This window comes from Bombus pascuorum, chromosome 15 (genome assembly GCF_905332965.1).
Source record: "Bombus pascuorum chromosome 15, iyBomPasc1.1, whole genome shotgun sequence".
NCBI lineage: Eukaryota > Metazoa > Arthropoda > Insecta > Hymenoptera > Apidae > Bombus > Bombus pascuorum.
Genome location: NC_083502.1, coordinates 1,175,602 through 1,190,503, shown reverse-complemented (window position 1 = coordinate 1,190,503; position 14,902 = coordinate 1,175,602). Strand labels below are relative to the sequence as shown.

At 26.0% G+C, this 14,902-nt stretch overlaps 2 protein-coding genes across 3 annotated transcripts; one reads left to right on the top strand and one right to left on the bottom strand.

Moving 5' to 3' along the window:
* Positions 1-147: 147 nt before the first annotated feature.
* Positions 148-1,715, bottom strand: LOC132914958 (thioredoxin domain-containing protein 9). 2 transcript variants are annotated; one of them, XM_060974504.1, is made up of 4 exons: positions 1,572-1,715; positions 1,184-1,362; positions 783-984; positions 148-677 (listed from the first exon to the last, which is right to left on the bottom strand). In XM_060974504.1, the coding sequence occupies exons 2-4, from the start codon at positions 1,358-1,360 to the stop codon at positions 409-411; spliced, it is 648 nt and encodes a 215-aa protein (XP_060830487.1). In that variant the 5' UTR covers positions 1,361-1,362; positions 1,572-1,715; the 3' UTR covers positions 148-408. The 2 variants fall into 2 exon arrangements, with proteins under 2 accessions (XP_060830487.1, XP_060830488.1); XM_060974505.1 differs by lacking the exon at positions 1,572-1,715 and adding an exon at positions 1,485-1,501.
* A 187-nt stretch (positions 1,716-1,902) lies between these two features.
* Positions 1,903-13,051, top strand: LOC132914933 (uncharacterized). The gene is made up of 11 exons (XM_060974456.1): positions 1,903-2,359; positions 4,483-4,580; positions 5,123-5,269; positions 5,356-5,475; positions 5,677-5,827; positions 6,753-6,882; positions 7,059-7,212; positions 7,323-7,511; positions 7,592-7,711; positions 7,800-11,149; positions 12,908-13,051. Exons 1-11 carry the CDS (start codon positions 2,068-2,070, stop codon positions 12,915-12,917), a joined length of 4,761 nt encoding a protein of 1,586 aa, XP_060830439.1. The 5' UTR covers positions 1,903-2,067; the 3' UTR covers positions 12,918-13,051.
* Positions 13,052-14,902: the final 1,851 nt, after the last annotated feature.

Below are 14,902 nucleotides of genomic sequence, written 5' to 3'. Positions count from 1 at the left end.
TATTATATTTTTAACTGCAAGCTATTTATGAATATTCGTAGATTCTTTACAAATTATCTTTTGACTTTAGGAGTTACATTGTTTTGGACAGAATTATATAGTACATACTAGTAAGTAAATTTAAGTAAGCTAGTTACAAGTAAATAATAAAGTTATAAGCAAATTTATTTATAAAAAAATATTTAAAATGTTTATTTCTTAGAAATTTTTTACATTAAAAGATTTATTTTATATATAATAATATTATAAATAAAACAATATATAAATATTTTATGTCATATAGCTATTTTATATATCAAAATTGTCTTTACTTGTTTAACGATTATTAATTTTTATTAATTAAATTTTACATACACGTAAAAGCTTATAAATATTAGCTAATGAATCGTTAAAAATTATGAATTATTTTTAATCTTCATCCGAATCATCAGAATTTAAACCATTAGGTCCTTTAATAGTTTTAGGTTTTGAAACTTGTGATAACCATGGTTTTTTATTATTTTCTGATGACAAGTTCTCTTCAAATGTTATTGCTCCAGAAAGTGAAATTCTATATTCTAATGTTTCAGTTGAAAAATCATCACGATTTCCTAAGTCAGTAAATCCCACAATGTAATCATTAGTTTTACCATTAACAATGAGAGCAATTGTGGGAATAATTTTGATCCTTAAACGTTCTATAAATGTATAATATAGATTAATATTACAAATTTTTAGATTTAAGGAAAATTTAAGAAAATACACTAAAGAAATATAGAAAATATGGACAATAATTAACTTACCAGTTAAAAATGGACATCGTATTACATTTAACTTACAAAACTTTGCTTCTATATGCTTTTTTGCAAGAATTTTGAGATGATGATCTACTATTTTACATCTTGGGGAATCGTCTTTACAAAACAGGCAAACAATGTTTTGAGATTTTTTTGAAATTTCAAAGAATTCTTTTTCATCATATAATTCTGAATATTCTCCATGACCCTAAAAATAGTCATAAACGTTGAATTAACAATTTTAATTGTATATAAAATTGGATTATTAAATAGTGAATTAAATATTATAAACTAATTAACTAGTTTATCTTTTTCTTATGATAAAAAGATTACATTGATTGCAGGAAGACAGTGTTATTCAGAGATTAAAATACTATATAATAATAAAATACTAAAAGTTATACTACCAATGCCAACCAATTTTGCTTTTGTTGTTGAAGCAACTTTAACTTCTTTAAACGTTGTTCACGCAACTTTTCAAAATCACTAATGTCCAGATTTTCCAACTTTTCTATCTCTGTGTCTAATTGTTTTTCAACGCAGTGAGTTGCTTCTATTATTTTTTGTTGCAAAATAGTCTCCATTTCTACTTAAAAATAAAATTCTGAGGAACTTTTAGGTTATATTATACAAACTTAATATGTAATTTTATATTGCAATGTGAAAAAAGATAAACAGCTTTTATTTTATATTTGAACAAATAAGTACTTTTTAATATGTGGATAATTGATACGATATTATAGAATATTTTATTTTTACTGTATTTTAAATTTTAGCAAATAAAGCTTTTCTTACTGATGCGGTTTCGGTTTGACCATATAAGGAATCTACGTTTCTGTCAAATTGTTTATGCGATAGAAAATATGTCTATCCTTGTTCCTTTTATAATTTACTCGATACCATATAAGGCGAGAAAAGTACAAATTTGATAAACCATAAATTTATAGATCGGTCATTTTTCATAAAGATATATTTTAAGTAAACTTTATATGGCATCAAAAATGTCTTACAAAAACAATTAAACGAGGATTTAAAAAATATTGAATACATTAATTATACCAGCACAGTAATACCAACTTAGGTGTTGAGTTTCACAGTTGTCGACTTGCCTGACAGTAATAAAGATGGCGGATGTAACATACGAGTAGCTAATGTTTGCTTCGATATCGACGTTAACGATTCTACGAAATAGCCGCGTTGACATATTGTGCGATGTGCATGTGAATGCGTGTGTGCGTGTTTATAGTGAAATAAATTCTGTTTGAGAAAATATGTTAGAAATTTGTTGAATATGAGCGAAGGAGCGAATTCGGTTTCGCAAATCAGCGAGAATTCGCTTACGACCTTGAAAGATGAGGTCGATCCTGAGGAACTTCCTCCGAGAACGATATCGCACACGACGAGAAGGTCGCGATTTGGTACAAGCAATGTCCCATTGTCGCCTTATATTTTGATCGATGGTAGAAAATTGCGAAGCTCCTTGGCATTGAGCAAAAAAAAGCTTCCCCGACGTGTGAATTTCCCAACAAATGACAATCACTTGATTACGGGATGCCTGGAACCGGCCAATCCATGGAAACTCGGTGAGGATAAATATTTTTATCTTACATCTCATCTTTACATTCATTCCTCCATTTTATATTGCTGGCTCTTTTAAAGGTTTATGCTCTGTAATTGTATTAATTAATAAATATTAATGATTCACGAGAATCCATTTATCTACGATAATACTTTAATCGTCATTAAGTTAACTTTATAGATACGTAAATATAAATGTTTCTAACAAATGTATGTATGATGTTTGTTTACTTATTTGTGAGTTACAGAGATTTGTACTTTATACTTGTATTGATTAATAAACATTAATAATTCAAGAAACTGTACATCCTTAGTAATAATGTAAGCATTAAATTTGGTTATTATTAAAAAATATTTATATATAAATGTTTGTAAAAACTCTGTATGAAATGTATATTAACGTAATTAGAGAAATTTGTGACTTATAGAGATCTATATCTTATACTATATAATTCAAGAATCTGTACTTTATTTGTCATTAAATTAATTACATGGACATTTAAATTATTTACCAATTAACTATAGAAAATATCCATATTTTATAAAGTTACTTAATTTAAGTTTAATCTAACATGTCAACAATTCTTTAGGAGAAGCACTAGAACTTTTAAAATTTAATAAAATCACAAATATTTTCAAAGGCATATAATCTAAAAGTATATCAGAAGGTATTAAGCTAGTTTAATTTATTTTATATGTTTAATTATATTATTTTGGCACTTATTAATAAGAATATATGTTTAGTTATATAGAAACTGTATTTATTTAATAATACTTTTCTATAATAACAAAATAGGATGATTAATTAAAAATTATAATCTAAATTTAAATTGTAATTTATAAATTATAAATTGATAAAATAACTTCTTTAAATTTTATTTTAAAGATGTTATTAGCACTCATAACATAATGGCTATAATTTTAACTATAAAATGATAAGTTACATCATTTGTTAATATCATTTTTGTAATTATTTACTTACATAGTTGTAGTGCACTAAGCCATTAGGTTTTTTTTATAGGTCATGCCAAATACAGAACGTTTAAGATTTCACAATGTGAACCATATACTAATTATAAGTTTGATGCAATATTGAAGTATGTACAATATATAATTAACCTGTAAATTACTCTTAAACCGTATTGTTTTAATTGTAATTTGTAAATTAGATTATTTTAAATAGAACAATGTATATTATAAAATTGTCTTATATAATAAAGAATTTGTTATATTCTCGAATTTATACCAATTTTATTCAAGTACACATTTGACTGTTAAAAACATTACATGAGAATTAAATAAATTCTTTTTTAATGAAATAATATGAAACTATGATATGTGAGAGTATTTTAGTATATCTGTAATTTTTATGCAGTTACATTTAATTTACATCATTGTATTAATACGTTCTCTGTGGAATAATGCATATAAAATGGAAGCTAATTTTTTTAATAAAAACAATTATATTCTGCAGAAAAACAGTATTTGATTTTTGATATATGTCTTACATTCATGTTAAAGTAAATATTTGGCTGTATTTTTAAGAAAAAGATGGAGAGTTGATTTCCGCTTGATCCTCTGCTTCTAGGGTCAAATTTATCAACTTGCTTTGTTGTGATAGAGAGGTGAACATTCAATGGAAATATAGACACTAGTTAATGATCAAGTCATTGCTACAAATGAAAAGTTTGGTGAGTCACCAATGAATGCCGCAGCGAACGTGTTAAAAACATTGTAATTATGAAATGCAAATAATAAACTGAAGCTCAGAGTTATATTTATAATATGTGTTGTTAGTAACATTTTGTCAAATGGGTTTGATCATGAATAGAATATAATATGTGAGACCTACTACATGAGGTGTATTCAGTATTTGAAAGTAGTAAAAAAATGTTCTTATGAATAACATACAAAAACAAAATAAAATAAAAATATGTATGAATATTGTATGAATCTTTTCAATTATTTTCAATTGTTGAACTATTTCTGAAGTGGATATCACATGTATTATGTTGCATCTTATATAATTGACAGAATCCTCCAGCATCATCTGTTAGTCATATATATCTTAATATGTTAAACTTTTAATTTTTAATATTTTAACAATATGTTGATTAATTGTTCACAGCTGAAAATGTGAATTGTGAAGATGTAATCTCATCATACAAGGAATCCTGTTTAAAACACAATTCAGATCCTCTGGAGATTGTTATAAATCAACTTAAGGTAAAAGTGCATCTTTTCCGAATATTTGTATGCAATATTGGTTTGGATTGAAAAGAATATCAAAGCACCTAATATTAAATAATGATTACATATCTAATCATACTAATTATTAATTATTTGTAGTTTTATAACTAATATTCAAACTAGTAGTTACAGATATAACAAGTATATGCGCAAATGTATATGATATATTTAAGTTATAAAATATTGAAATACAAATAAAGGAAATGAGGAGAACATAAAAAGCAGGAATATAAAATTATATTTACACAATATCTATTTAAATAAGTATATAAATATAAAAATGTATACATATATAGAAGAAAGATTTTTATTATATTAAATTGAAGCTCAAAATACTTAAGATTAGATATCTGCATCATATTTTACTTCGTGTTTCAAAATAATATTTAAATACTTTAAATATATAAAGAATTATTTTAAACATAACTATGAATATAGTTTATACGTATCATGAAAATACATTTATCATATATATATTTATTTGATATTTAGTATTGATAATAATGATTACTATGCAGAATATAGATACATTTGAATTGAGAAGTGAAGAGTTAGATTTAAAAGGACAAACATTGGATATTAATCATGCGGAACCATTGGAGGAAATTTTCAAAAGAGTTCGATTTAATAAAGTTAATTTAGAAGCTACATCTTTGGATGATGAGGTATTTCTATTAATTAAAAATTTGATCAAAAATAGTAATTTCTTTTGAAATGATATTTGATATCATTTGTTATTTTTATATTATAGAGTTCTGTGATATTATTTGATATGTTAGAATATTATGAATCTGCAAGGCACTTGAACATTTCATCTAATCAAGGCATTGGAATTTATGGTTGGCAAGCATGTGCAAATATGATAAGAAAGGTATATATAATATGATACATTTCATTTGAAAAGATTTATATGGTTATTAGTTTCAAATATTATCTTTTATTATTTCATTGATTATTGTGTATAGAATGACTATGAATAATGAAAAAATTAGAAATGACACTAAATATATGAGTGTTTAAAATTAAATTTCATGTTGATTAATACATAATTAATGGTTCATTATTTGTTTAGACCCAATGCTTAGAACATCTTGAAGCTAAGGATGTAGTCCTTAATGAACAATACATGAATATCTTGAGTCGTGCATTAAGATTAGTCTGTCATCTACATGTGCTTAAATTAGAAAATTGTGGACTTTCAGGAAGATCTATCGTCACACTAGGTATTTATTATGCAATACAATTTGTTAATTCCATTCTTCTTTAATTAATTTATTTTTAAGTAGTCACAATTTAATTTATTGTCATGTTATAGTGCTCATAAAGATTATTAGTTGAGGTTCACAAATCATTAAATATGACATAAGTAAAACATACATAATAAAGTGAGAATAATTTTGACATTTTTTAAATAATTGCGGATATATCATCTTTACATTTTTTTACAGAATATTAATACTGTAATTGTACTGTATTTTTCTCTCCTGTTAATACAATCATTTATGATTAGTTATAGAAACCAATATAATGTAAAAATTTTAATTCTATAAAAAATGAACAAAATATAGCGTTTTAAATACTTTTATCTATTTTATCTTTAAATAATATTATTTGTAGTAAATGAAAAGTTTCTTAAAAACTTTAAAAATGTTGAAATTATTCATGCAATTTATTGGATTGTAATATAAATATGAGTTTAGTTAAATTGACTCAATATTATTTCTTATTTGACTAAACTTATGTATGTTACAACCTAATAATTTAAAATTTCGTTATATTAATAAAATAATTAGAACTACTACTAAAATTATAAGATATTTAACTAGTTTCTATATATAAATACAATTTCATTGCAGTAAGAAGTTATATTTTTCTTTCTCTGCATCATTTTATATACAGTTGTTAAGTAGATTGCTTCTATTTATTAGATCTATTTAAACATTTCAGAATTAAGAAAAATTATAATAATAAAATGCTGTACTTTTATTTAAGTACTTGAGAAAAAAAATTTGTTCTATAGTATTAATTAAAAGTTTCTGAAATTGCATTCTATAATTTTGATTACTCTCTGTTACTTACTACTTTACTCAAATAAAATTGATGAAATAAGTTTCTGATAATGTTACAGTAACATAGTGTTTTTAACAGTTGCAGCATTAAAAATGAACACTGGAATAAGAGAACTTTACTTAGCTGACAATGGGCTGAATTTATATGATGCAATACAGCTTGGTTCTCTTCTTAGATTAAATAATCATATACAGCTACTTGATATTAGGTACGTAAAAACAGAGGTAATGGATAATAAAACAAAACAATAAGATTTATAACTCTGTAGCATTTGTCTTTTAATTATGATTACATGTGTTTTTAACGAATCTTTCTAATAAAAAACTAATTTACATATTTTACAATATATATTGAAAATTATTCTTAAGTAAAATGTTCTTTTAGTAATAATGTCATTCAAGACGATGGTGTACGTGATATCCTAGAAGGTCTCATCAATCAAATAAACGAGGACAAAGATGGTAAAGGTTTAAGCATATTAGTATTATGGAATAACCAACTGACAAAAAAATCATCTCCCTATTTCGCACGTATTATAGTATGTAATTTTATTTTATCATTATAGTTACGCATGTATAAATTATACACTTATAGTTATTGCTTTATGTATTTATATGCACTTGTATTATATTAATGCTGTTTATATAGACATTGTCTAAGACGTTAGAGACACTAAATATTGGAAAAAATATGTTGTCTGATGAGTTGTTATTGATTATAAAAGATGCACTGAAAAAGAACCATGTTCTATTACAATTGGGAATACAATCAACTGAGCTTACATGTGATGGAATTGTTACATTATCTGAAATCATTGAAATAAACCATGCATTACAAGTAAATAGCATAAGCTTTAGAATATAAAAAAAGATATAAAATCATTTTGTATTCAACTTATGTTTGTTTTATTGTTTTAGAGGATAGATTTAAGAAATAATAGAATACATTTGACTGGAATGAAAGCTCTCAGTTCTGCTATGAAAAAGAATAAAAATATTACTAAAATAGATTTAGATGATAAACCTGATATAAAAATGGTAAGTGAACAAATCTGTGTCATTTTTCACTAGAAAAATATTTAAAAATATTATATTATAATTATTTGTTTTTTTATGTTAATAATAGGATGATTTAAACGAGACCTTGCTTCAGTACACGCAACTTGTAGCTGAAATTCGAAGCTGTTGTTTGGAAAACGAGAAAAGTCGTATATTAGAAGAAAATAGCGAAGGTTTTGATAATTCATATCATAGCAGATTCTGTAGTGCAACCACCCGTAAAATTTCGCTTACTTGTCAAACATTACCATGTTCTTTATCACCCATGATTTCAATACAAAAAGATGAGCCTGGACGATCGATGCTCGAACCGAAACGTATTAATGGAGGTCGTCTTCGTTCTCCAGCCCCTAGTCCCGCCTCTTCACCCATAGCCAGTCCGATATTAAGTCCCTCGCGAAGTCGGTTTGTGGTATCCCGAGTTCCAGAAACGTTACGTACTACAGAATCCTCAGTACCATCATCATCATCTGTTCTTCCATCCCTTGGATCATCACCTACCTTTGTCACTTCTGCAAGTGGGTCATCTAGATTTCGTGTTTCAGTTGTTGAATCAGCAAATACTGTATCTTTATCTAAACCTGTTATTACTACGACCGAGGCTGATATCATGGTTGGTTTAAATCCAAAAGTTAATATTACAGAATCGACTGATTTAAGTTCGAAAGTTAATATTACAGAATCGACTGATTTAAGTTCGAAAGTTAATATTACAGAATCTACTGATTTAGATGATCTGAATACCGTACTTGTATCTGAATCAGAAAAAAATAATCAAACCATTGAAAGTTTTCGAAGTATTTCAAACGACTTGTCTCGTCTAGCTTTAAATGTTGTAGAAGAAACGTATACACCAACGATACTTGGATATCCCGTAGAAGAATTAAATACAAATAAATCTTTTGTTAAGACAAGGGTTGAAACTCAGCCTGATGATAATATAAGTTCTATTAATCTAGAACGCAAGAAAGATGATGTGCCAGACAATCAAATTATTTCGAATCGATTGGAAGATGTTTCAACGATGACAGATATCGAGAGTGTAGAAAATCGTTTTAACGAAAATACAGAAGATGTAAAAACGTTTACACTTACAGATAGGAACGGAAAAAGTCCTTATAATACAATAAGTGATAAACCAATAATTTGTAAGAAAGATTACGATGCAACGGATAAAGTAACAAATACTCGTACAAATGAAAGTGTAGAATTGCAGTCGCAAACGAAACACGATCCAATACAAAAAAGTACTTCTAATTTAGGAAAATTACTTTCGCTGTTTCAACATTCTAGTTGTTTTTTTTCTGATTCCACTCCTATTAATCAGTTGAAAAGTAAAAATACGTTTCAAGGTAGCATAAACAGCATGATGACTCTTGGAGATAAATTCCATTATTACATAAAAGATAAGAGAGATAGGATTTATAATCGTGAAACGGAAGAGTCCTCGGTATCGCTAAAGAGTAAATCAAAATTTTTCAATGTTTCTCAATTGCCAAGTTTACAAAGTTTAGCGAATATGATCCCATCGTTTAGATTCGAAGGTAATATAAATGCTTCTGGACAAAGTAATAAGCCTTGTTCCAAAGAAGTAGATCTTTTACTCAAGAAAGATAGTGAAAATGATTCAGTCGATACAGAAAAAAAATCTGTTGAACATAGTAAAGAAAGCAAAACCTTACGTGTCTATTTAGAAGGACGAAAGTCCAGTCCTACTTTAGATAATCAATTATTATCTGAAAATATACAATCAAAATTTCCTCCTGGTGTTACTAACAAAGATGTAGTATTAGCTGCAGATTGCATTGTTTCGAATATAATTGATACTTGTTCTAAAATTGTGAATAATAATTTATTAATGCATGTTTCAAATAGTAACACGATTGTACCTGTACCTAAATTAATAGGTATACCTGAATATTCTGCTTTAAAAGCAGTTAAAAACGATGTACAGAAACGAAATATAGCGGGAATACTAGATAAAGTAGATCCTATACTAATAAAAGAAACGAATAATGAAACTTTAACAGACAGTATTAATTTTACTAGTGATAGCAAATCTTTGTCGTGTAGTATGATGTATGATGTAAGCAATGATATGCATACTGTACATACGTCTAACAGAATGCACAATTTAGTAATATTAAATATAAGTACAAAAGATAATGTTGGAAATAATTCTGCTTTTAATGTAAATAGTACAGGAAGTAATACAGCATGTTTTGTATGTAATCAAAAATGTGTCTGTAATGTAAATAATAAACCACTTGAATGTTATAATACGTTGAAGATAAATGTAGAAACGAATTGTTTAAATAATGAAGTTACCAGAATGTATAGTATTGACAGTAATAGTGATAGAAATGTCTTTATAAATGTTCATAATATGCCAACAAGCAATGACGTAGAAGGAATAAATGTATATCGTGTAAATAATAGTACGAATTGGAAAAGCGCAATTGTAAATAACATACCAGAAGCAAAGATATCAAAAATAAATTGTACATGTAAAGATACTAACTCCGAATTTAGCGATCATAGTGTACATTCATGTACTTCAGTACTTTATAGAGATGTAAATACACCAATAAAGCAAGAAATGGTAGAGCCATTTGTTATAAAACATAACAAATATATTGAAATAAGTAATATAATTGAAATGAAAATTAATAGTTCTATTATGAAAAATATTATGGATCATATGTTCAAGGATATGAATATTGTTATGCCCATACCAAGAATGTACTCTTCTATGACAAACTTCAATGTGTTAATTCTTAGAAATCTTATACATCATGTAGCTGATATCTCTATTGATGAAACTCCGATCAAAAAGCTTTCATTAGATATTACAACTAATAATTGGCCGAATATCGTTAAAGTAAAGACTTTATTTTGTGATCTATCTCAGATATCTCATTCATCAATGAATGCTATAACTGAAAAGCCAGAAAACATTCATAACAACAATGAAGCGTTAAAAATCGATGAAAATTCTTCACTGGAGGATAATGCCGAAGAAAGTATGAGTTTTTACAAAGAACAGAAAGTCAAAGAAAACGAGGCTTTTGGAATTGTTTCCGAATATTCTTCAGTACCTGTAATAGCTGATCCTATTGTCCATTCAAAAGAAAATGCATCTTATTTGAAAGACAATGATGATGTAAGCAGTAACTCACCAGAGAATATTCATATGCTCAGTAACTTTGGATCAAATATTGCTCAACATTTAAAATGCACAAATTCGGATGATATAAATGATACGACTCAACAATACTTAAATGCAATTAAATGTGCAGTTGCCACAACTATGTGTTCAACAGCTGTAGTGAACACAAGGGGCAATACAACAGTTGACATTATTTCTGATCAGAATACTAATATTGCTGAGCCTTCATCAGTAATTCGTGCAAACAGGTGAGTAAATTAAGCTATCAGAATTGATGAAAATTATAAATCTATATTACACTGAAAGTATTTCAGAAGAAAATATTTATTAAACGTTGTAGTTAGATATTAATATTTAATATTAATATTTTTATATTCTATTTCTCTCCAATATATATAATTTGAAGAACATGTAATTTATTGTAATTTTGATCTTAAATATTGAAAAGCGATATGAAAGAGCTATTTCATATATTTCATAGTTGATGTTTAGAAGAAGTTTAAAATAAATTCTTTTTATTGTGAATATAAAGCTTTTTGTATTAACAAAGTTCCATATATTGAACATGGTCTCATTTTTTACAAAATCCTTTAATCTGAAATATTCAAGCTAGCTTTAATTTGGAATGATATTGGTATTATGGCACACATGTATAATTAACTGGACTGATCTTATGATATGATTTTCTTCTGTTATATTGAAGCTATTAGATAAATTTAATTTTCTTTATTCTGAATTAAACATGAGCTGAAGCAACACAAACACGCGCACACGCATACACACGCTATTAAGTAATTGCTTTATATATGTTATTAAAATAAAATTATAATGTAATAATGGAAATAATTAAAGTCAAACTGAATACTTGTATATATTATAGCGAAGAAAGATTTTTAATGCTTAATGTTATCTAAATGATTTCATGCTGCTTATTCTTCATTATACTGCATCATATTTGATATATGAAATTAAGAATTGTATATAATTAATCTATGTATAAAGTGGACTGATTCAACAGCCATAAACATAAAAATTTATAAAACGCATTGTTTTGTAAAAACGATTTGAATCTGGTGGAAAAATATAATACCTATAAAATTTGTGAGACTTTATATTTTATTTGAGAAGTAATGCTTTTTCTTTTATTTATGCTGATTTCAACAGTATCTTATGTCTCGCTTGCACTTATTATAATAACTTTCATTCGACTAATGGAATCGTATTAATTTTCCTTTTAAAAAATACTATAAAAATTCATTTCACTTTTGTATATTTCCTATGCTAATAAAAAATCTTAACAGTTTGATCCATATAATACTTAACTTATTTAATACTTAACACATAACACTAGTGTTTTATAAGCAGAAATTAAAAGCTTTATCGCATCTTTTTTAAGAATTTTATATTTGTAAGAACTATTTATTTATATTGATACAGTAAAGTGCTACGAAAATCTTTTAATCTATATAAATTGTTGATACAAATATGTATGTGTTTTGTAAATTTTATGTAACTGACATTATTTAGTTAAAAGTGATATTTGAATTAATGACAGATCTTATTTTTTAAAAGTTGAATATACATTTTATTTGATTCATTGTTAAACATAAAATTTTAGAAAAAACAATTACTGTATTTTTTTATAATATGTATATGATATATTGATCACATTAAAGCAATTAAGAAGTATATATTATTTATTTTATTGTATCCTCATCATTAATATTTATATATTATCCTTATCATATAAGGTATAAGATATAAGCATTGAATAGAGTTACAATACTCCAATTTCTTTTTATCATATTTATGATATTTATCATACTTTGTTGAAGTATCATTTATTTTTGAGTCACCGTTTTGAACCTCTTAAGAACTGTTTAAGAAGTTGTGGTAAAGATTTTACTTTACTGTATCAAATGATTATGTATGTTATGAATTAATTTATCATAAAAATGAGACGGTATAAAATTACTTTATAAGAATCATTAACGTGATTTTTGTAGCACAAAATAAAATCAATGATATTGAAGAAGAAAAAGAAGAAGAAGAATTGCATCTTGTTGAATATGAAGACACAGAATTAAAGAGAAGATATATGGAGGAAAATAACAATCTTTACGATTTTGACGATGAAATTGACGAATTCAAGCAACTGACAATGGATCTTGAACCAAAGTATCAGCAGTATGCTAAATGGAGGATCTAAAACTACGTATTATTTGACCGCTTTAATAGTGCGTGATGGTTTTGTAAGAACACAAGTTCAGCTCATAGAGTCGTTCCAAGGAAATTATATTGTACAAAAGAAAAGATATAGGTAAATCTTATAAATGTTATTGTATATATATAGACAATTTGTAGTGTTTTATACATTAGTTCAGTTCAGCTTTAGTTCAAAGGTTTAAATTTATGAACAGGGAAGGTGAAAAAGATACAAACCCATATACACATTCATGTGTATTAGGGATAATATTAGTACGTGTTTGATTCTAGTCTAGAAAACAATTCATCTAATATATATTATAGTATAAATAAAAAAACAGCTATAGTTGTCAAAACAAAGTTTGAGATCTAACTGCGGCTATTTTGATATTTCAAAATCAATTATTTAAATGTGTTATAGCTAACTTTAGCTTTCATATGATTTGCACATGATCGGAAAACATTGTGCATAATGTAGAGATGGATGTATATAATTGTAATATTATACTACTATGTGTGTACATGAGCGTGTATATACAACTTCATTAAACACTGTATACACACTCATATTAGACGCACACCATGAAAAAATTGTTACTTTTGAAAAGCGGTTTGCGTCAAGGGAAAAGTATTACAGAAATTGTTATATGTAATATCAGATTTTTATTTATGAATTGTAAAACAATTTCAATATTGACATAATATATTTTTATTATATATAAGTACAGAATATATATATACACGTATATAAGAAGTTCTTGACTTAAACATAAGTCAATGCTTAGACTTGAAATTTGAGTCTTTGTTATTCGAAGAATGTATACTTGTTACATTGTATATTCGTAAAGCTTTCCTTTAATATGTTATTTCTATAAATATATATAGAATACAACTCGTTAGGGAAGAAGGAATGAAATTGACATGATATGAATGTAATTTTATTAAGCCATTGGCCTGTGTCAGGAATTTATTAATACCAATCATCAGTAACTCATAAATTATATTTCATATATATTCATAATCGCGAAACTTACTTTCGTACATTAAAAGCAGCCGATGAAATATTACATAACATAAAACTCTAAAGTATTATTTTATAATTAATAACGACTTTATGGAGTTCAAAGTAACGAGTAAATGGATAATACCTAATTATATTTCGTTGAATTTTAACAAAGCATGACGAAAAATTAAAAGAAATATTCAACAGTTATAGTTAGCTATATTCATATATTTCTTCAATCACGAAGCTCTATAACTAAAATTAAAATAAAAAGTCGATTAATGAATAGTACTGTGTTGATTTAGCGATCTTAAAAATATAATTATTGTAATTATTTTACAGATATGTATGTACGTACACGCATGCGCGATTCTGTACATTATGTTCGCATAGAATTCGCGCGCATGAAATGCGTACGCTTACGTTGTGAAATGAATTATGTACAATTTATATATATTGAGAAGGAATTGAATTTATTAAGAATTTTATCACACCAAGAAATGAAAGAATAAAGATGGTTTACTAACATGTTGCAGTTCAATAATCTCATTACTTAATACACATCGATATTAATACTTGCACATATTAGATATATTTTTATTAAAAGTGTATGTAAGCATTTTACATTTTTATGTTTTGCTAAATGTTTAAAATAGACGTTATTTTGTAAAAATTCTTATTGTCAAATCAACGAATGATCTTTATTGATTTATCATGTAAATATGTAAATATTCTATTACTAAAGAATACGGTTAACCAACATTATGAATTAGTTAACATTTAAAATTAATTT

What these genes read in the sequence shown, in the direction of transcription:
- LOC132914933 (XM_060974456.1), top strand. Translation starts at nt 2,068, where the DNA reads ATGAGCGAAGGAGCGAATTCGGTTTCGCAAATCAGCGAGAATTCGCTT. An exon ending in GGCCAATCCATGGAAACTCG is followed by an intron (nt 2,360 to 4,482) that starts GTGAGGATAAAT and finishes AATTGTTCACAG; the next exon opens with CTGAAAATGTGAATTGTGAA. An exon ending in AAGATCTATCGTCACACTAG is followed by an intron (nt 5,828 to 6,752) that starts GTATTTATTATG and finishes TGTTTTTAACAG; the next exon opens with TTGCAGCATTAAAAATGAAC.
- LOC132914958 (XM_060974504.1), bottom strand. Translation starts at nt 1,360, where the DNA reads ATGGAGACTATTTTGCAACAAAAAATAATAGAAGCAACTCACTGCGTT. An exon ending in AGCAAAATTGGTTGGCATTG is followed by an intron (nt 985 to 1,183) that starts GTAGTATAACTT and finishes GACTATTTTTAG; the next exon opens with GGTCATGGAGAATATTCAGA. An exon ending in ACGATGTCCATTTTTAACTG is followed by an intron (nt 678 to 782) that starts GTAAGTTAATTA and finishes ATACATTTATAG; the next exon opens with AACGTTTAAGGATCAAAATT.